Genomic DNA, 22,148 nt, shown 5'->3' with positions numbered 1-22,148 from the left:
TTTTTTGTTTTTTGGCAGAATAAAATGAAATTAATCTGATTTTGGCAGACTGGGCTGTTACTCAGATTGCAGATCAAGTCACTTTGCACAGTGACTTTTGCCAGGCCGTGGAGGGAGGAGTGTGAGCTGCTTACTAGTTCTAAATGTTCATAAAGGTTAGGAGGAAAAATGGGGGGCTCCATTCAGGAACCAGGACCTCTTGTGCCAAGGAAGGTATAGCCTGGGACCTGAATCCCGCCAGCCAGTCACACCTTCTCTCCAGCCTCAGAGGAGGGCACAGTGGGGTTGCTTTCCTAAGGATCTCATCCAGAGCTTATTTCATTCTCAAGCATGTAGTTGCAGTTTATAAGAAATGTTCTAAAACATTGTGTGGTCAAATTATTAAAACTTCTGAGTTCATTTCCTCATGTTAACAGTGGTATAAAGATTCCCAGCCTGGTTCACAATGTTGTGTATAATATAATGTAATGATGTAATACTTTTCTACTGTTTATGATGTTTCTTGACTGCATTTTTTCTCTACTTTTAAAAATTACATATCGAAAGGATTCAACTGGTTATAAATATGTGTAGGCTATTTAGAAAATTAATGCAACAAATATCTGCAAGCCATCATCCAGTTTTAGAAATATAACATTACTATTGCTTTCAAAATCCTGGTATGCTTTACCTGAAACCCCTCCCACCCCCTCCCTTTAATTTTATGTCTGAATCTCTGCTTTTTTGTTCATTTGTGCGTTGTGAGAAATACCATACATTCAGAAGAGATAGTCAGATGTGTACAGTTTAAAGAATGACTATAAAGAGAACATCTGTGTAACCACAGCTCAGATTGGGAACTAGAAAATTGCCATTGGCTTATAATCCTTCCATACGTGATTGTTACTTATTAATTTCTTTCATCCCTCATAGAGGTAATGACTTAGGACTTTTGTAAAAACCCTTCAGTTACTTCTTTTTATACTTTTGCTTTCTCTGTATGTATCCCTAAATAATATACAGTTTAGTTTTATCTGATTTTAAATGTAAACAAATGACATTATACTGTATATATTATATATGGCTTCTTTTGCTCAATCATTTGTGAGATCCATCCATGCTAATATGTGTAAGTGAAGTATATTTCTTTAGCATTCAGTTACATGAAAATACCACATTTAAAAATCCATTCCAGTACTGTGGGATATTTGGATTTTTGCAGTTTGGATTGTTAGAAATAATGCCACTATGAAGAATCATGCACATTTCTCCTGATACACATGTTAAAAATCTTGTCTAGGTACATTTTTAGGAGTATAATTGCTGGGTTACAGAATATGCATACCTTTAACAATTTTACATATGCCAAACTTTCTCAAAGTGACTGTATCTCTTACTTTCCCACTAGCTGTGTATGAGAGCCCTGTTGCTTTACATCCTCACCAACACTTGGTATTTCAAATTTCTGATGTGTGTGTGTGTGGACACTGAAGTTTTAATTCAAATATCCCTGATTGAAGTTTAGCATAATTTTATGTGTTTATTAGCCATTTCAATTTCCTCTTTTGTGTAGTGTCTATCATGTCTTGCCTAGTTGTATATAGAATTATCTTCTTATATTGATTCCTAGGAATTCTTCGTAATACATTCTGGACATTCGTCCTTGATTATGTGGCTTGTAAATATCTTCTTCCACTGTGTGGTCTGTACTTCTCTCTCTGTATAATGTGTTTAAGATTGCTTTTTTGATAAACCAAAGCTTTTAATTTTAGTAAATTCTATTTCATCAATCTTTTCTCTGTGGTTAGTCATATGAAATTCTTACCAAAAACATATGATCATATATTATTTCCTATATTACTACATTTAATGCTATTCATTTCTCTCTAAGTACTGCTTTAGGTGAATCTCACACATTATAATATATAATATTTGTCATTATTTACTTTAAAATATTATTTTTAATTTTTTAATTTTTAATTTTATTTTATTTTGAGACAGAGTCTCACTCTGTCACCCAGGCTGGAGTGCAGTGGCGTGATCTTGGCTCATTGCAGCCTCCGTCTCCCGGGTTCAAGCAATTCTCCTGCTTCAGCCTCCCGAGTATCTGGGATTACAGGCATGTGCTACCATGCCTGACTAATTTTGTATTTTTAATAGAGGCGGGGTTTCGCCATGTTGGCCGGGCTGGTCTTGAACTCCTGACCTCAGGTGATCTGCCTGCCTTGGACTCCCAAAGTGCTGAGATTATAGGCATGAGCCACCATGCCCGGCCTAAAATATTATTATTTTTTATTTCTTTATTGACCCAGATGTTGGTTAGAAATATATTTGTTAATTCTTAGTGGTATAGGAGTTCTTAGCTGTCTTTTGGTTATTGTTTTCTAGTTTGATTGCATTGTGACTAGAGAACATAGTCTGTATGATTATGCCTTTTGAAATTTTGAGATGTACTTTATGGCTTAGTATATGCCAATTCTTAAAAATATTAATTTGTGGTTAAAAGAGTATATTTCACAATCATTGGGTACAGTGTCTCTCTATATATGTATATTCATTAGGTTACTTTTCTTAACTATGTTCCTCAAATCTTATATTCTTACTATTTTTTAATCAGTCTACTTATTATATCAAGTGCTGAGAGAAGTGTATTAAAACCTTTCATTATGATTGCAGATTTGCCAGTTTTTTCTTCTGGTTCTGTTCAATTTTTGTTTCCTACAAATCTTTTTTCTAAAGAATAAGTCTGTAGGCCAGGCGTGGTGGCTCACACCTGTAATCCCAGCACTTTGGGAGGCTGAGGCAGGTGGATCACTTGAGGTCAAGAGTTCAAGACCAGCCTGACCAACATGGTGAAACCCTGTCTCTACTAAAAATACAAAAATTAGCTAGGTGTGGTGGCGCATGCCTGTAATCCCAGCTACTCGTGAGGCTGAGGCAAGAGAATCACTTGAACCCAGGAGGCAGAGGTTGTGGTCAGCCAAGGTCATGACCATGGCACTCCAGTCTGGGCAACAGAGACTCCATCTCAAAAAAAAAAACAAACAAAAAAAGAATAAGTCTTTAGATAAAAGTAAAATAGTTACCTTATTGTGTATTTACCTTATGGCATATTAAAACTCTTATCATTATGAAGTGATGACCCCTATATCTGGTCATGTTTTTGTCTTAAAGTCTGTTTATTTTGTTTAGAATTTGCATGGTATAATTTCTAAAAGTCTTCTTATGACTGACATATGCATATGTGTTTCCTAATGTTATATATTGTTATATATATAACTTGTAAACAGCCTGTAGTTGGACTTCCTTGCCCCTCATTTCATAGTATGTCTTTTAACTGGAGTATTTAGTCCATTTACATTTCATGCACTTCCCCCCATATTTGGATTATATCTACTAATTTGTTTAGTACTTTCTGTGTGCCCCAACCCTTTTGTTTTCTTTCTCTCATTCTTTTCATTTTGAGTAAGTATTTTTATTGTATTTTTACCTCTACTCATTTGTAGTTATATACTCTCTTTTTTCATTTACTGATTAACTTAGAAACCATAATGTGTAAAATTCTAAGTCTAAATTTAATTTAGTATTAATCTAGTGTGACTTTTACATAATGTGTAAATTTCTAAGCCTAAATTTAATTTACTGTTACTTTTCCTCCAGATTATATAGATCTAAGATCCTTGAATTCCATTGGCCTACCCCAACCACATAATGTGTTGGTGTTCTTTATTTTAAAACTTGAGGTTAAATTTTTGCTTTATGAAAATGCCCATTCAACCCTTATTCTTGAATTTTGCTGGGTGAAGAATACCATGTTGGCAAACCTTTTTCTATCATACATCAAGTAAATTATTCAGTTGTTTTTTGTTTTCTATTCTTTCTGATGAAAATTTAGCTGTCAATCTACCAGTCACTCTTCAAAGGTAATTTGTCCTTTTTTTCCTCCTTCTGAATATATATAAGATTTTTCCCATTTATCCTTGGTAATGTTCCACTTATTAAAATTTGTCTAAGTAAGTCTAAATACATCTAGGTAAGAAAAACCTTTTTGTTTATGTTCCTTGGCATTTGTAGGGAATCTGGAATATCACATGTTTTTCATCAGTTCTGGAAAATTCTCAGTCATTATCTCCTCAAGTATTGCTTTTGGCTCATTCTTCTTTCTCCTGCTTGAACTCCAACTAGATTCTACATCTTTTAGCCACTCCTACATATTTTCTATTCCTTCACTTTATTCGCATGCTAGATAATTTCATCTGTTTTTCACAACTACCTATTCACCAGTATCTAATACTGGACCTATCATTGAATGTTTATTATATTTTTTTATTTCTAGAAGTTGTTTGGTCCTTTCTAGAGCTGCTAGGTCCTTTTGTGTAGTTCCTATTCCCTGAAGACTTTTTTTTTTTTTTTTTTTTTTGAGATGGAGTCTCGCTCTGTCACCCAGGCTGGAGTGCAGTGGCGCCATCTCAGCTCACTGCAAGCTCCGCCTCCTGGGTTCACACCATTCTCCTGCCTCAGCCTCCCGAGTAGCTGGGACTACAGGCATCCACCACCACACCTGCCCAGCTAAATGTTTGTATTTTTAGTAGAGACGAGGCTTCACCGTGTTAGCCAGGATGGTCTCGATCTCCTGACCTTGTGATCCGCCCGCCTCAGCCTCCCAAAGTGCTGGGATTACAGGTGTGAGCCACCGCGCCCAGCCTCCCTGAAGATATTTTTAAGCTTGTTTTTCTTTGTTTAAATAGAATAGTTAATCTTCTTCCCTCTTTTTCAAAGTTGACTTTAGTTGTTCAAGGGACTTTTTATTTTTTTCATATAAATTTAGACTGAGTTGATCAAGTTACTTAAGTTCACTGGAATTTTGATAGAAATTGCATTACATATATAAGTTAACTTGAAGAGAAGTGACATCTTTAAAATATTAAACCATCCCACACAAAAGTATGAAATGTCTCTCTATTGGTCTGTGTCATTGTCTGCGTCCTTTATTGAGTTTTAAAGTTTTCTCTATGAAGGGCTAATGTATTTTGGGGTAATTCTTAGATATTTATGTTGTTTTACTATTGTTCTAATATTTGTTGTTGCTAAAGTAGAGCGATACTGTTGATTTTTATAAAATAACCCTGTATCTGGCAACCTTGCTGAACTCTTATTAAGTCAAATAATTTATCTGTTGATTCTCGTAGTTGTCCTGAGTAGATGATTCTATTACTTGCAAAAAATGATAGATTCTTTCTCCTCTTCTGATACTTACATCTCTTATTTTTCGTTCTTCATAGCATTGGCTAATATCTTTAGTATGTTTTAAACATAGCAGTGAAAATCTGCATCCTTGTCTTTTTTCTAATCTTATAGCAAATGCATCTAAAGTTTCTCTGTTAAGTAAAATGTTTGTGGTAGATTTTTGGTATCGAATTTTTACCAGATTAAAGAAGTTCCTTTCTACTCATAATTTGCTGAGTTTTTAAAAAATCATAAATAAGTATTGAACTTTATGAAATGCATTTTTCTGTATCAACTAAGATAATCAAATGAATTTTCTCCTTTGGTTTCTTTTTTCCCTCCAGCTTTATTGAGGAATAATTGGCAAATAAAAATTGTATATATTTACAGTATGTAATGTGATATTTTGTTATGCATATGCATTGTGAAATGATTACCATAATCAAGCTAATTTACATATCACTCACATAGTTATCTTTGTGTGTGTGTATATATGTGTGTGTTAATAATAAAGATCTACTCTCTCGGCTGGTTTCAAGTACATATACATTATTATTAGCTGTAGTCACCATTGTATATCTCAGGTCTCTAGAACTTATTCATTTAATAACTGAAAGTTTATGCCCTTTGACCAACATCTCCCCATTTTCCCAACCCCTTGATTCCTGAAGGTAACCATCCTTCTATGCTAAGTGAAAGAAGCCAAACACAGACCAGGGCTGCATAATTTTACTTATATGTGGAATTTTAAAAAGTACAACTCATAGTAACAGACAATAGAAGGGTATGGTGGTCCTTTTGCTTATTAATATGACAAATTATATCAATAGGTATTATGTTGCTCAGCCATACTTGTGTTCCTGGGATAAACCTCATTTGTTCGTGGTATGTTTTAAAAAAGATACATTGTTGGACTTATTTAGTGAATACCTTATTAATAAACTTTACATCTATGTTCATGAGTGGAACAAACCTGTACTTTTCTCCTACTGCTATTATCTGGCATTGGAATCAGTGTCACACTAGCCTGTGGATGGAGGCTAGGCAGCTCTCTCTCTTGCTGGAAAAGTTTATATAAGATAAAAACTAACTATTTTTTAAAAGTTTATAAAACCACCTGGGAATTTGGGGGATGGGAAAATGTTATTTCAATTTCCTTAGTAGTCACTGATATACTCAAGTTCTCTATTTCTTCTTGGGTCAGTTTTGGAATTATGTATTTTTCTAGGAATGTCTCAGCATCATATTTTTTAGTGTGCTTCTTAATGTTTAATTTAATTTTAATCATTGTAGTTGTTTCCTTTATATTGTGTACATGCTTATTTGTATCTTTTACTCTTGATAAGTTTTACTAGAGGTCCATCTTTTAAAGAATTGGTCTTTTGGTTTGTTACTCTTCTCTGTTTTTATTTCTATTGTTTTATCTTCTGTTGTTATCTGCTTTTTAAAAATTTTTACTTCTTATATCTTTGCATTTATTCTGATGTTCTTTTTCCAGCTTTTGAGTTAAATACTCATTTGTTTTTAACCTTTCTGTTTTCTTGATAAATGCATTTAAGTTTTCTTAGGAATGCTTTGGCTCTATCACATTTTGATATTAGTGCTTTTGTTACCATCAGTGCTTAGTAGTTCTTCCTTTTTATGTATTTTTAAAAACCCAGTTATTTAGTAAAATTTAATGTAGTTTCCAAGCATATGGGATACTTCTGTTACTTATTGCTAACTGTTTGCAACATGGTCAGAGAAACACAGTCTGTACAGTATCTTTCCCTTATAATTTACTGGGGCTTATGTTAAGGCCTAACTGGACTTGCCTTATGGCTGAAAACGGTATCCAAATTTCATGAGTGTTCTGTATGTACTTATCTGTTTCCCTTTGTTGTATATTATATGTTTTGAGGCAGTGCTACTAGGTGCATCAGGAAGTGACTCTTCATCTTCAATCTTTTTTTCACCCTTGTGAATTGCTATCACATAAAGAGCTTTTACCTGGATTTTAAAAAGTCTGATCTGACCATCTCTTTTAATAGGAACAATTAATCCGTTGTGCTTCCATTGATATATTTGGATTGAGTTTTCTTGTCTTTGTCCGACATTCTCATTCTTTCTGTCCTTGTCTTCATCTAGAGTTATAATTTTTAATCAATTTCCCCTTTTTCCTAGTTTGGAAGTTTTCATCCCCTATTTCTAAAGTTAACCCTAGAAATTTTAACACACACACTTTTAAAAGCTTCAAGTTAATATTTTTACCATATTCCAAATAGAAGCAGGACCTTCAAACACTAACTTCAATCACATTTTTGAACATTTAGTTTCCAAACATACGAGTTATTTTAAAGGTATTTCATTACCTTTTGCTAACTTTTTGCAAGACAGTCAGAGAAACACAGTCTGTGCAATATTGTTTAGAATTTATTGGGGCTTATATTAAGGCCCAGTTGGACTTGCCTTATGGTTGAAAACTGTATCCAAATTTCATGAGCATTCTGTGTTGTATTTATTCTTCTGACAATTTAGCTCCTTCTCTAGTTTTTCTAATTCATAAAATGTTTTCTGTTGGTATTACTTCACTCAGTGTTTTATTAGATTTACACTCAGATTTAATCATTTTGCTCACAATTCCTTTTTGCATCTTTCCTCCTGGTATCACTGTCCTTTTGTTCTTTTTGCCTGAATTACTCTAAAAAATATTTTCAGCATTTTCATTACAGGATTGATGTTTCCTTTGGAAAATAGAGTCTAAGGTCCAACTGGTCTTTCCTTTTTATAGTACGATCAGCAGGAGCCCTTCCCTTAACTCCCTCTCCTCCAGCACTCCAACAGAAGCTGGGAGAGAAGAAGAGATGTGTGTCAGAGGGACCCTCAGACAGGCTGGAGTGCAGTGGCACAGTTTTGAGTCACTGCAGCCTTTGATCTCCCAGGTTCAAGCAATCCTCCCACCTCAGCCTCCCTAGTAGGTGGGACTACAGGTGCATGCCACCACGCCCAATGAATTTTTGTAATTTTTGTAGAGACAGGGATTTGACATGTTGGCCAGGCTGGTTTTGAACTCTTGGACTCAAGCAATCTGTCACCTCAGCCTCCCAAAGTGCTGGGATTACAGGCATGAGCCACACGCCCAGCCAGAGGATAATTTTTTTTTTAAGATTCTGAATTTTGCCATCACCTACCTTCTTGGAGAGGTCTCCAGAATCAGGAAGGAGTCAAGAAGATAGCCCCTTCCTAGCTCAGTGCCTGGCATATAGATACACTCCATAAGTATTTGTCAAGGGAACGGAGTAAGAAAGTTAGAAAACCCAACATTTAAGGCTGGGCATGGTGGCTTATGCCTGTAATCCCAGAACTTTGGGAGGCCAAGGCAGGAAGATTGCTTGAGCCCAGGAGTTCAAGAGCAGCCTGGGCGACATAGAGCCTGTCTCTACAAAAATTACAAAAATATTAGCTAGGCATGGTGGCATGTCCCTGTGTTCCCATCTACTCTAGAGGCTCACATGGGGGTGGTTGAGCTTGGGAGGATGAGGCTGCAGGGAGCCGTGATTGTGCTACTCTATTCCAGCCTGGGTGACAAAGCAAGATCCTGTCTCAAATGAAACAAAAAACCCAACATTTAATAATGAAACTCTGCTTGATTCCATATTTAAGCATGTATATGTAGTCACAAATATTTATTATCAATTGAGTTATCCATTTTTAATTGTATTAGTCTATACAAAAGATATTTAGTAGTCCCCATCAGACTGAGTATTCAACAGTAAAAATAGTCTTTAAATTGTCATACTCTTAGCACTTAATAAACATCGGTAAACAAAGCACTTGCATTGGGAAAGCGTTGTAAAAACTACATGGAGGATCTTTCAGTAGATTCTGTTCTTGCTCAGTAAAGACTGTTGGCCTTTATCATTGTTTACCACAGGATGTCACTTCAGAGCAGGGTTTCAAAAAATGCCTTAACTTAGGGGAACTTGGCTGGTTAACCACAGGATTGGTTCTGGTCTGGCATTAAACATTGCTTTTAACAGAAGTTTTGCAAGTTGAAAAATACAACACAGATGCCAAACATACATTCACTGAAACTTGTGCCCAGTTGGCCACCCAGGAGAAGTTCAGAAGCTCCTCAGATCGTACCTGTCTTCACTTTTCTTGGAAATGAAGAAAGCCGGGTTCTTGTGAGAGCAGGAGAACACCCTCCTTATAGCCACCAACACATACACACAGATTTCACGTTCTTTTAAGATGACTACGTTTGTGTTTATTTTTGAGGTGTTTTCTGTATGTAGTTTTAACTCTGTTATGAAAACATTGACACATGACAGTGAAAAGCAGCATACGGTTACTGTGGAAACAAAACTGAGCCAAGGACATCACTTAGGACTTGCAGCCTCTCCTGATGAAGTGCTGGTTCTTGTGCAGGAGCCTGTGCTCCCTGGAGAGCCATGCCTTTGGTACAGATAAAGAACTTCACCAGCACTGCCACTTTGAAGAAGGTTTCTGGAAGTCTAGTGATTTCTGTGTCTCTGAAGCCATCTATCTGGATGATCCCTTGTTAGTAGGTTCACGGATTCTGCGTAATTCATTCAAGGGGTGACCAGGTTATTTACATGATGTTCCTGGACTTCTGTCTTTGGTGGATGTAACTAGCGTCTGTGCTGACAGATGCCTTGCTTTGCCCCAGGTACGCTCGGTGGGCGGGGAAGGGGGGAGGATTGAAATTCAAGGCCAAGCTTTGGGTTATTGCTATAAATGTGCCACCAAGGAAAAAAAAAAGAAGTTCCAGAAGGGGTAGAACAGGCAGTAAGGACAAGAAACATGGTGATTGTTGATCAGTGCCTAATTGAGGCCAGGTGGAATCCTTTTTAAGTGGTTTCTTTTGGCCCTGACTGGGGTATAGACACCACAGAAGATGCAAGCATGAATGTTGTTTGCCTTGAGGCTAAAAGAAAAGGATAGAGTTGTAATTCGTTCTTTTTTTGATTTTTAAAAATCTTTGCCCTTGAAATGATGGGATCCCCCCAGAAAATATCCATCCAAACCTTTCCAACAAATGGACACACCTAAGTCTAAGTGCAATGGGAAGAAAAGAGGTCCTAGCTCCTCTATAAGATGCCTCTCACAAATAAGAGTATTTCTTAATGTGTGTCTTTTCTTTTTTTTATTACAGAGAGGCTAGATACTGGCTCTTTCTTTTCTAAGTTCTGCAGAATGGAAATGTGATCTCTAATGAATGTTTCAGTTTATGAAAGTACTATTATAGAATACTAATTAGGGTGTCCCATGAGGTCTGTCCTGAATAGTTATTACTAGTTACTATTATTACCGGTTTAGTCCTTTTTGCTTTGCGATAATCCTTTTTCTCTCTCAATTGGTATTACCTCTCTTGTTCACCATTTTCTTTTTTTCCAAATTCATATATTTATAGCTTCCTCCAAAAGATAGTTTTATCAGATCTTGAAGTGCTAAATGTATTAATTGCTATTTGTCTTAAAGTGTTAAATGTATTCATAGCTATTTGTCTATTAATACAGGCAGTTTCTTTTCCTTACTGCCTGTTCTGCCGCTTCTGGAACTTTTATTTGCTTGGTGGCAAATTTGTAGCAATAGCCCAAAGCCTGGCACTATAGCAAATATATAGTGGCTATTTAGGTCTCTAAAGCTCGTGCTGTTTCTCTACCTCTACCCTCACCACTAGGAGAATTAGAATAACAGAATTGAAATAAACTCTTATCTGTTGTATTGAGATCTCCATTGGGCATATCAGGTGTTTTATTTGTAGGAGCTTGGGTATTCTGCAGCATTCATCTATTCATTTATTGAACAAATATTTATTGAGTGTCTACTATGTGCCAGACACTTCTGTCGGTGTCAGGGATATGGTAGTGAAGAAAACAAAATGCCTGCCCTCGTTGGGCTTTACCCTCTAGTGTGGGAGACAGATGATGGACAAGTAAAACATGTAGTATGTTGTATGTGATAAAGGCTGATAAGAAAATTAAGCTGGGAAGAGAGTGTGAAGAGTTGGGAGGTTACATTGAAAGTTAAGGTTAGATGGATGGAGAAATCCTTGGTGCAGATCTATGGGGAAGTACTCTGGTCAGAAGAAGTCTCAAGTGCAAAGGCCTTGAGGTAAGACTGTGCCAGGGATGTCCGAGGAACTACAAGGAGACCGGGAGATCAGGAGCAGAGTGGAGGAAAGGTCACTTGCCTCTTTACCTCTCGCTATCTGCTAGCCGCATTGCCCTGCCTCTCGCACATAGTAATGTCCACATATTCATGGAATGAATTAGTGAAATTGAATTCCAGAACTTTCAGAGAGAAAAATCAACAGCAACTAGACAGGCGTGTGACAAAAGAGAAGTCAGATGATGTCACAACTAAAGGTATGGTGGGGGAGAGAGAGTGGTTCAGGTGGGGAGGGATAGACTTGAGTGGGGTTTGAAATAAAGATGTCGAATACTTGGAGACACAAGTTGGCCGCTTGAGAGAGCTCAGGCAAGAGAGAGATTTGGAAGTGACAATTGAAGGTGAAGGATTTAGGATTTCCTCCAGGGAGATGGCCTTGGGCAGGAACTCAGAAAGGGAGGGATTCATTCCATAGGCAGAACCTTGAGGATGGAGGAGAAGCGGGCAACAAAGAAAAGGAGGAGTTGAGCATAACGCCAGGGCTCTGTGAACCATGGTGGTGCCATTGATAAGACTGGGAGGGCCCAGGTGAGGACCAGACATGTCTGGGATAAAAGTGAACATCAGCATAGAAAATATTTAGTGTTATGCTGAATTGAAATGGGAATCTGCGTTCGGGTCTCTCAAAATCACTTGAGCTGTGAGGAGGGAAGATGGCCTCGTTTATGATGTAGCCTTCAGCATACCGCAGATGTGCCAGTGTCACCAGCAGATGGCGCGCTCCAGGATGTGAGCTGAAGCACTTCCAAAGGCCCATCTGCCTGGTAACCTTGCTGTCTTGCTGTTTAGCTCAGAACCCTGGAAACGTTGCTTTTGATGTCTACCATTACTGCTTCACTTAGGAACGCTCTGCTTAGTGAGTGGTCTGCGCTAAGCAGAGGGTTCCTAAACGTAACTGAGCTCATCAAACGGATGCCTGTTTCCATGTTCAGGTATCAGTGGACATCGTGCTTTGATACTTGGGCTGTGCCTAGTTAATGCACCGAGTAACTCATTAGCAACAGGCAGAGGACAAGTTTCAGATGCTACTCGTCAAAGTTAGATATTAACTGCCAAAAAATGAACAAGATAATTTTGAGTCAAAAGGAAATTTGCTCTGTTTGCCTTTAGACATACCAGAAGGTAGTTTTGCTAAGTCAAAACAATCAAGATTGGAAGAAGAGGTTGCTCCAGGATCCCCTTTCTCAATAACAGAAGAAAGAGAGTTGCCAGGTAACATCATGCACCCAGCCAGTGGTTCAAGTAGGAGTGGGATAAGTGGGTCAGCACAGGATGTACCAACATGAATTACAAGGGAGGTATAGTTTTAAGATCATAGTAGCTACAAAATCCTAAAATCTAAGCTTTGTGTGCTTTCGGAGACAAGTAAATTGTTGCACAAATTATAGATAAAAGCAAGTGCCATTATCCCCTAGCATTTTTATTTCTTCCTCTTAACTCTTCCTTCTGGCAATTTTCAGGGCCCAAGCATTCCTAAAGTTGCAGGTCTCTGATACAGTTGATAGTTATTAACCAAATTTTTGTGTGTGAAATATCTATACCGATTAAGAAGAATGATCTGGAATGTCTGCATGTTTGAGGATGGCCTTCTGGACAAACAGTACCATACATTTTGAAACAAAGGGCTCCCACACAACAGATTTGAAAGCATTGATTCCAGACAGCCTGAATTTGAATCCAGGAGCTGCTGGCATGAGCACGCAAAATTTATGTGAGCTCCGTTAAACGGAAATCCTGACAGTACCTACTTCACACAATTTTTGTGAGACTTAAAAGAATTGATGCTTGCAAATCCCTCAGAACAGCACCAGACCCCTTGCAAGCAAGGGGCACCCAGGAGTGGTTACACCAGAGAAATACCCTAGCCATATGTCCTCCTTAGAACCTCTTACAACACCTTGGCCTGCTTCTTAGACAGAAGGCCAGATGCCCTGATTTCAAGTGCTGGGAAGGTCTGGAAGAAATGAGCACTTGCCAGGGAACGAGGTCATGTCCGGGCAGTCAGCAGGGCTTCCATGGTTCGCATCTGTGCTTCCAAATAACTCATCCTCTGGGCAACTGATGAATTGAGCAAGTCTAGTTTGAACACTTTGTTAGTTTTATTCAATGTTTTATTTTTGTTTTCCAGAAGGAATTTCCACTTCATCCCTAGAAGTTGTGCCGGAGAACTTGAACAGTTCTGCCATTCTCCCAACCTTTGAAAACTTCTCTGGAAAACTGGAAAGAAAATTCGAGGTAATAGTCCACAAAGCGTAAAAAACGAGAGTGTTATGAATCTGGAGGACATTATGCTAAGTGAAATAAGCCAGAGAGTACTGCATGGTCTCACTTATATTGAAATCTAAAAAAAGTTGAACTCAGAAACAGGGAGTAGAATGGTGGTTACCCCCAGGGTCAGGGTAGGGGAAATGGGAGATATTGGATGGAGCATACAAACTTTCAGTTACAAGTTAGTAAGTTCTGGAGACCTAACATACAGCATAGGAGACCTAACCTATAACATAACATCACTATAGTTAGTGATAATGTACTGTATACTTGAAATTTGCTGAGAGAGTGTATCTTAAGTATTCCTACCACCATCACCCCCAAGAAGGTAACTATGTGAAGTGATGGATATGTTAATTTGCTTGATTGTGGTAATCATTTAAAAAAAAAATTTTTTTTTAAAGTAGAGACAAGGTCTCACTATGTTGCCTAGGCTGGTCTCAAACACCTGGGCTCAAGTGATCCACCTGCCTCGGCTTCCCAAAGTGCTGCGATTACAGGTGTAAGCCACCAAGCTTGGCCTGTGGTAATCATTTCATAACGTATATGTATATCGATCATGTGTATACTTTCAATACATAAAACTTTTGTTTTTCGTTTTTTAGACAGGATCTTGTTCTGTTGCCAAGGCTGGAGTGCAGCAGTGAAATCATAGTTCATTCTAACCTTGAACTCCTGGGCTCAAGTGATCCTCTCTCCTAAGCCTCCCATGTAGCTGGGACTACAGGTGCATGCCAACACACCTGGCTAACTTTTAAAAATTTTTTATAGAGATAGGGTCTTGCTATGTTGCCCAGTATGGTCTTACACTTCTGGCCTAAGGTGATCCTCCTGCTTCAGCCTCCCAAACTGCTGAGATTACAGGTGTGAGCCACCGTACCTGGCCTGATTTTTATTTGTCAATTATACTTCAACAAAGCTGAAAAAGAGGAAAGAAGGAGACGCTAGTTCATTATGAATTTAAAGTAACAACTTCATATTATTTATCAATGCTGTTGTTAGGCTTCATATGTGAAGGTGCTTCTAAGTGTTTGGGGAGGGTTATTTGTCTTAGCTGTGGTCACTGATTTCAGTCTTTCTGAATTGTGGTTTGTATTTTTCAGACAGCTATTCCATGTCCATTTGCCCCAATAAGACCAAGTGGACCTATGTGTAAATCAGACTGATAGTTTGGTTTCATTGGTAGCATTTTCAGACAACTGAACTACCGGAAAGCAATGATTTGGTCACAGTGATAGACAAGGAGGAGGGGAAGGAGGGAACCAGGTGGACTAGAGGGGAGTCTGGGGCCAGGCACGGTGATTCATGCCTATGGATCCCAGCACTTTGGGAGGCCAAGAGGAGAGAATTGCTGGAGGCCAGAGTTCAAGATCAACCCATTCAACATAGTGAGACCCTGTTTCTACAAAAATGTTTTTAAAAATTAGCCAGGCATGGTGACATACACCTGTAGTCCCAGTTACTCAGGAGGCTGAGGTAAGAGAATCCGTTGAGTCCAGCAGTTCAAGGTTACAGTGAGCTATGATCATGCCGCTGTGCTCCAGCCTGGGTCACAGAGCAAGACCCTGTCTCTATTTTTTTAAAAAAGAGAGAGGAATCTGAGACAGATGGAGGTAGACTGTGGGTTGGTGGTCGGCTGAGTGGTGGCAGACCTTTGAGATACTGCATACAGCCCATCCCCAAATCTTGTCTATAAGATGAATATTGGAACCACATCAGTCTTTTCCTTTTTTGTCCTGTTACTTATAAATCCCAAATGACTTATTTATTAGTACATTTGAGAAAAGTATGTTACTCTAACCAACTTTCATTTAACTAACTTAGATCTCCAGAGTCTTATTTTCTGTGATACCAGTGTAAGCCAATTAGTAATAGAAATTTATTCATAGTATTCATTATGTGTATTGGTAGACTATTAGGCCATTCTTGAATTGCTATAAATAAATACCCGATACTGGATAATTTATGTTTTTTAAAAAAGAGGTTTAATTAGCTCAAGGTTCTGCAGGCCATACAGGAAGCATGGCACTGGCATCTGCTTGTCTTCTGGGGAGGCCTCAGGAGCTTTTACTCATGGTGGAAGGCCAAGGGGGAGTGGGTGTGTCACGTAGGGAGAGCAGGAGCAAGGGGTGGGGAGGTGCCACACTTTCAAATAACCAGGTGTCATGATTCACTGTTGTGAGGATGGCACCAAGCCATGAGGAATCCATCCCTGTGACCCAAACACCTCCCACCAGGCCTCACTTCCGATATCGGGGATTACATTTCAACATGAGATTTGGGTGGGGACAAATATGCAGACTACATCAGGTAGCATGAGTGTAAATTTTTCTATTTCAGCTTGTTCTGTATTGGTACTGAACCTGGGGTAATACCTGACAGGTGTATAGGATGATGCCTGATCACACTTGTTTAGCATTCATGTTTGCTATGAATATCGTTGCATGCTGGCAGCATCTTTTTAACACAAAACATTCACTCAACTTATGTAATTATATTAAACCCAAATGTGATCATTTTGTTATTGTTGTTATGATTTAGCTTAGGTACGGAAAGCGTCCACTTAATTCAGAAAATGCAAAGAAAGCACCAGATTGCCTAATAGAACTTTTAAACCAGATGCAACTGTACAGGTAAGTGTTAGATTTTAGAACAAAGTCATGGAAGTATGATCACTCACCAGCAATATTTGTCTCATGACCACTGTGCTAGGGCCCTGAGGAGTTGGGGCCTGAGCAGATATGAGAATTGATACGTCATTTAACCCTTCTGGGTTTCTGGTTCCTCACTCATATGATAAGGGTTTGAACTAAATGTCCTTCTTACGCCTCATGGTCTACCACGATACTAAAATGCTGTTCCTAAAAAAATTATTATCCAATTATGAAGATAAGGCAAGCATGGATATATATGTTAAAAATGCGGCTAAATGAAATATGCTATATCCATACAATGGTCTATTATTCAGCCTTAAAAAAGAATTAAGTTCTGACACACGCTATACCACGGATGAACCTTGAAATCATTATGCTAAAGGAAAGAAACCAGATAACAGGGAACAAACATTATATGACTCCACTTATATGAGGTGTACCTAGAATAGTCAAATTTATAGAGGCAGAGAGTGCAAAAGAGGTTGCCAAAAGTTGGGGGAAGGAGGAGCTGTTGTTTAATGGGTGCAGATTTCTGTTTGGGATGATGGAAGAGTTCTGGAAATGGATAGTGATGATGGTTACAAAACATCGTGAATATACTTAATGCCATTGAACTTTATACTTAAAAATGTTTAAAAGGGTAAATATTATGTTATGTGTATTTTACCACAGTAAGGAAACACCAGCTGGGCATGGTGGCTCACGCCTGTAATCCCAGCACTTTGGGAGGCCGAGGTAGGTGGATCCCCTGAGGTTGGGAGTTCGAGAGCAGCCTGACCAACATGGAGAGACCCTGTCTCTACTCAAAATACAAAATTAGCCGGGCGTGGTGGCGCATGCCTGTAATCCCAGCTACTTGGGAGGCTGAGGCGGGAGAATCACTTGAACCCGGGAGGCGGAGGTTGCGGTGAGCCGAGATCATGCCCTTGCACTCCAGCCTGGGTGACAAGAGCAAAACTCTGTCTCAAAGAAAAAAAAAAAAAAAACACCATACATACACAATACACACATTTGTACGTGCACATACACACACACACTCTTATGACCATGTAACAAGAAATACAAAGGTGCCAGGATTTCAGAGGGGTGAGGAAGGCGAGTGGAGGGATGGGTTTCTGTAGTGGTTTGAGTTAATTCAGAGTGATTACAATGGAAGTGCTTCCTGAGTGAGGTTTTAGAAACAGAGTCGAATGGCACAGGGAAGGTGAGAGTAGAAATTGTTCCTTGTTGGAGAGAATGGCCTGTAAATGAAGGAAGGGAAGAAAGGAATGGCCAGTTGATTTGCTTAACTGAAACAGAAAGTTTCTGAGGATGGAATACATTGTTTGAATAGAAATTTTTACTATTTTTCAAAGTCTGGTATGCATGCAGTGTCCTTTGAATGTGAAAGCAAGCCCACGAAGGACTTTGCATTTGTGGAATTCCCGTGCTCTTTCAAGGGCACACAATTATCTGTGCATTCACTCAGCAAATGCACACTGAACAACGTCAGTTACCAGGCCCTGTGCTTGGTATGAGAGTGAGGTGAGGACGAGTTTTAGGTGCTCTTCATGGAAACATTTGACCTAATAGAGAAGACAAACTATAAGCAAGCAAATAAGAAAATTAACAAATAAGCAAATATGACGATTAGACAAAGAATAGCGACTCTTAGAAATGTTAGAGCTAAAATGTAGATGTGGGAAAAGAGTGTATTAGCTCATTCCTGACCACAGCTTTCAGGGCCAGCTTAATGCAAGAGAAAGGGGAGCAAGTAGAAGGTAGGAAGGGATGGGGAGCCTCAGTCTCATCTTCCCTGGAGTCATCTGTCCTGTTCTCTACTAAAAAAAAATCAGCTTCCTCTGTGCTGCTGTTGAACGCTGACCTGAGACCAGGTGCGGTGGCTCACGCCTATAATCCCAGCATTTTGGGAGGCCGAGGCAGGCAGATCACCTGAGGTCAGGAGCTCGAGATCAGCCTGGCCAACATGGTGAAACTCCGTCTCTACTAAAAATACAAAAAAAATGAGCTGGGTCTGGTGGTGCACACCTGTAGTCCCAGCTAATCTGGAGGCTGAGGCAGGAGAATCACTTGAACCCCGGAGGTGGAGGTTGCAATGAGCTGAGATTGCGCCATTGCACTGCAGCCTGGGCAACAAGAGTGAAACTCCATCTCAAAAAAAAAAGAAAAAGATGACCTGAGAGTTTGCATAGTGAGGTTTCCAGGTTGGGGATGAGCAGGCAGGTAGGGAAGGAAAGAGAAGGGAGACACCACGTGTTCCCATGACAAGAAATGTCTGGAGAAGAATCTGAAGTAGCCTTGTAATCAGATGACTTACTAAGAAAGTCTGCTGCCACATCCAAGCCACCCCAATGACATTTACTGCTTTTACGTTTATTAGACTCAATAAACTAGAGCGCTTTCAAAATTTGGTTCTTCAAGAGTTGAGCAGTCTTAAGAAGGATATTCAGGCCCTGGAACACCTTGAGAAGGAGGTTCTGGTAAGTTTTTTTTGTTTGGAACATTTTCTGACTTCAGATCTTTCCCAGGGAAAAATAACGCTAACTACTTAAACAAAACTTTTGTTCAATCTTAGGAATTCTGGGGGAAACAGTCTGCTGATCTGCAATCTTTCTGTGATCTGCAAGTGCTAAGGTACTTTGAAAGGTGTTCTTTCTAGCAGAATCTTGGTTGAAGTATGAAGTAACGCTTTAGCTAGAGAATGGGCAGTTGGTGACGGTGAAACTCCCGTAACTAGCGAAATAGCTGCATCTTTTTGAACCGGCCGCTTCTGTGGCACCTCCCTGAGGACAGAGTGCAGCTAATGATACCAGTTGAGAAGCGTAAATCTCGAAAAGCCTAACATCCACATTTCTGTGTTTTTTTAAAATGCCGATTGTTTTATTTTCAAGCAGTATTTTTAAAAATTAAAATGACTAGATTTTGAGAAAAATGTTTAGGCTTCTAAGTAAACAGTTTGCAGTTTCATACAAATGTTCAGTTATATACAAATTGTGCTTTTGATAGACTATATTCTATTTTACTCATTTACACATTTTTTTAAACAACAAATGGGTTGATCCTGCTACGGCTCCCTGGACTGTAATTTGTCAGCGCATCCTCTGGGGCTTCTCTTTCTATCCATTTGGGATATCGTCCCATGTTCCGGAGTCCAAAGAAGGGGAAAGTTGAGTCTGGACTCCTACTTCTCTACTTCTGCCCTCCGGGAAAATTCTAGTGTTCTCTTCCCGTTAGAATAATCAAAAGGAATCCCCATATAAATTTATAATAGTTAAAGCTTTATCTTCCAATTGAGAATCAGCTGCTTTCACAGAAATTTAAGGCACGTGGTTTTAGGAAGGATATTCTTCTGGTCATGCATATATTTCAAAGCAAAAAAAAAAAAAAATCTTTTAAAATTTGAGTTATCTATCCTGCCTTTTACTCCAGTTAACACAGTTAATGATAACACAGTTAATGATAATGACTTTATGAACCATTCCCACAATCCCTCACACACCGTCTCCCTCCATGTTGCATTATGTATAGTTAAAGGTGATGACACCTTTTAAACCATCTTCTCTTAATACCCATGTTTGGTAGTGAGTGGTTCTCCAAGGTTGTGGAATCAGGACCTCTTTACATATTTAACATTTACTGAGGATTCCCAAAGAGCTTTTGCTTATGTGGTTCTATCTGTGAATAGTTTTCAAGTTAAAAATTGAGACAGATTTTTAAAAATACACTTATTTTAAGATAACAATAAACCTTTTCGTGTTGATATAAATAACAGATTTTTATGAAAAATAACTAGACTTTTCAGAACAGGAAGCATGTGGGAAGAATAGCATTGCTTCATGTTTTTGCAAATCTCTTTAATGTCTGGCTTAATAGAAGCCGGCTGAATTCTCGTATCTGTTTCTGAGTTTAATCAGTTGTGAGTCATGTAGCCTTTGGGAAATTCCCCTGAACATTTTTGAGGGAGTAAGAATTTAAAAAACAAAAAATGTCTCAATATTATTATTATTACTAAAATAATTTTGACTTCACAGAACCTTTGGTTTCTTAGGGGTTCCCCCAGACACAATTTGAGAACAGCTGATAAAAAGCTACACTGTGTTAAGCACTAGAGAAGATTGTATCCCCTAGTCTTCTGAAACCTGGGGGATTCGTTTATTTTGACTAAATCCCCCATTTTAGGCAACTTTCTCTTCAAATATTGTAAGATATTAATTACCATTTGCATTCATCTCCCTTTGATAACAGGTCCCTGTGTGAACTTAAATGCCTTAAAAACAACCATCTCCTAAACAGACCTCCGTTGGGGTTTTGCGTTTGTTCTTTTCTCTTCCAAACACCTAAGAAAACTTTCCTCTGGCTTGCCAGTGAGGGATGATAGTGATTCTCTTAGCTCACACTGAGTGCTTATGGGTGCCTGGCCCTGGGCTGAGTGGTTGATGTGCAAGGGCCTTATAAGAAGTTAGTCAGCCTCATTCAAGGTCAAACAGGTATCCCTTGTCTGTCCTTGTCTTATGTTTTCATGTCAGTGATGGCCTATGTGTTTTGTTAAAGAAATGAAAAGAATATCCCTTAGACTGGATTATTTCGACCCCTAGCTTAGAACTCCAAGGCGTTCTTAGGGATTCAGTGCTTTGATGGTGCCCATGAAATACCTCTGTGTATGTTGTGGGCCAGTGGTGCCGACAGAGAGAATGCATAAAATGGAATCAAATGAATGTGTTAATCTCTATGTTAATATCCTTGTTTGTTGGTCTCTATAATTAACTAATATAATGGTCTGTGAAATAACTCTGATATGCGGATGTATCTAGATGTATGTTCTTGTTTTTACATTGCCTAATGTGAATGTAATAAGAGATGGACCAATTTCTTCCAGGTTCAAATCAACTCAGACTTCATAAGAAAGCCAAAGCCTGGTTTTGTGATTGCAGCCCTCAGGTAGGTGCAAAGATTTGCATTGTTCAGTGGATGTGAATTGGGGTTAGGGCAGGGGGCAAGCTCTAAAAGATACTGTAATGCTTTGTTCATAGGGCATCTCTGCAGCAGAGCTTCTCCTTTACAGCAATTTCTCCAATCTTAGAAGCTATCCTTTTGGGTCTGGGTCATTCCTTCAGTAAGTGTTTATAACTGAATGCTTACTCTGCATCAATTACTATGATGGACATAGAGATACAGGTTGAGCATCCCTCATCCAAAATGCGTGAGACCAGAAGTGTTTTGAATTTCACATGTTTTTGGGTTCTGGAATATTTGCAGAATATGTACTGGTTGAGCATCCTCAATCCAAACATCTGAAATTCACAGTGCTCCAGTGAACATTTCTTTGACATTGACATTTTAAAAACTTTGGATTATGGAGCATTTTGGATATCAGATTTTCAGGTTAGGTATGTTCAGCCTGTTCAGTGGTTAACACACAAACGTGTTTAATGGAGGCAACCCATTAAAAGATACATTTTTTGAAGGAAGATAGAAAAATGGCAAGTAAACAAAATGATGACAACAAGTGCTTTGAGGGATATTAACAAGGTGCTTTGGCAGAGAGCCGTGGTATGAAGTGTCAACTTAAGATAGGTTGCTCATCAAAGGTCTCTCTGAGGACATAACATTTAAGATGAGGTTTCAAGAGTAAGAAGAAACTAGACTTGTGGTTTAAAGTAACAGGGTCAGGTGGGGTCATCTTTGAGAAACAGTGAGTAAGGGAGGCAGTTATTTGAAGTGAAGTTGGGAGCATGGTAAACTCTCAATGAGGTAAGGCTTCATTGTCCATGTTGAGGAGTTTGAATTTTATACTAAGGATTAGAGAAAATATATGTGATTTTTGGTGAAGGTATTGATGATCCT

General features: G+C 38.7%; 1 protein-coding gene across 1 annotated transcript in view; it reads left to right on the top strand.

The window, feature by feature from the left end:
• Positions 1 to 22,148, top strand: part of SYCP2L (synaptonemal complex protein 2 like) — an 81,696-nt gene that overhangs the window by 52,787 nt on the left and 6,761 nt on the right. The window contains exons 23-28 of the mRNA XM_010357163.2: positions 12,493 to 12,594; positions 13,511 to 13,617; positions 16,192 to 16,283; positions 18,685 to 18,784; positions 18,880 to 18,938; positions 21,181 to 21,242. Of these exons, the coding sequence (XP_010355465.1) occupies positions 12,493 to 12,594; positions 13,511 to 13,617; positions 16,192 to 16,283; positions 18,685 to 18,784; positions 18,880 to 18,938; positions 21,181 to 21,205 (485 nt within the window). The 3' untranslated portion in view covers positions 21,206 to 21,242. The remainder of the gene's footprint in view (positions 1 to 12,492; positions 12,595 to 13,510; positions 13,618 to 16,191; positions 16,284 to 18,684; positions 18,785 to 18,879; positions 18,939 to 21,180; positions 21,243 to 22,148) is intronic.

Source organism: Rhinopithecus roxellana, chromosome 4 (assembly GCF_007565055.1).
Source record: "Rhinopithecus roxellana isolate Shanxi Qingling chromosome 4, ASM756505v1, whole genome shotgun sequence".
In the NCBI taxonomy this organism is placed as follows: domain Eukaryota; kingdom Metazoa; phylum Chordata; class Mammalia; order Primates; family Cercopithecidae; genus Rhinopithecus; species Rhinopithecus roxellana.
The sequence above is the reverse complement of the archived record's forward strand: the minus strand, read 5'-3'. Positions and strand labels throughout refer to the sequence as shown.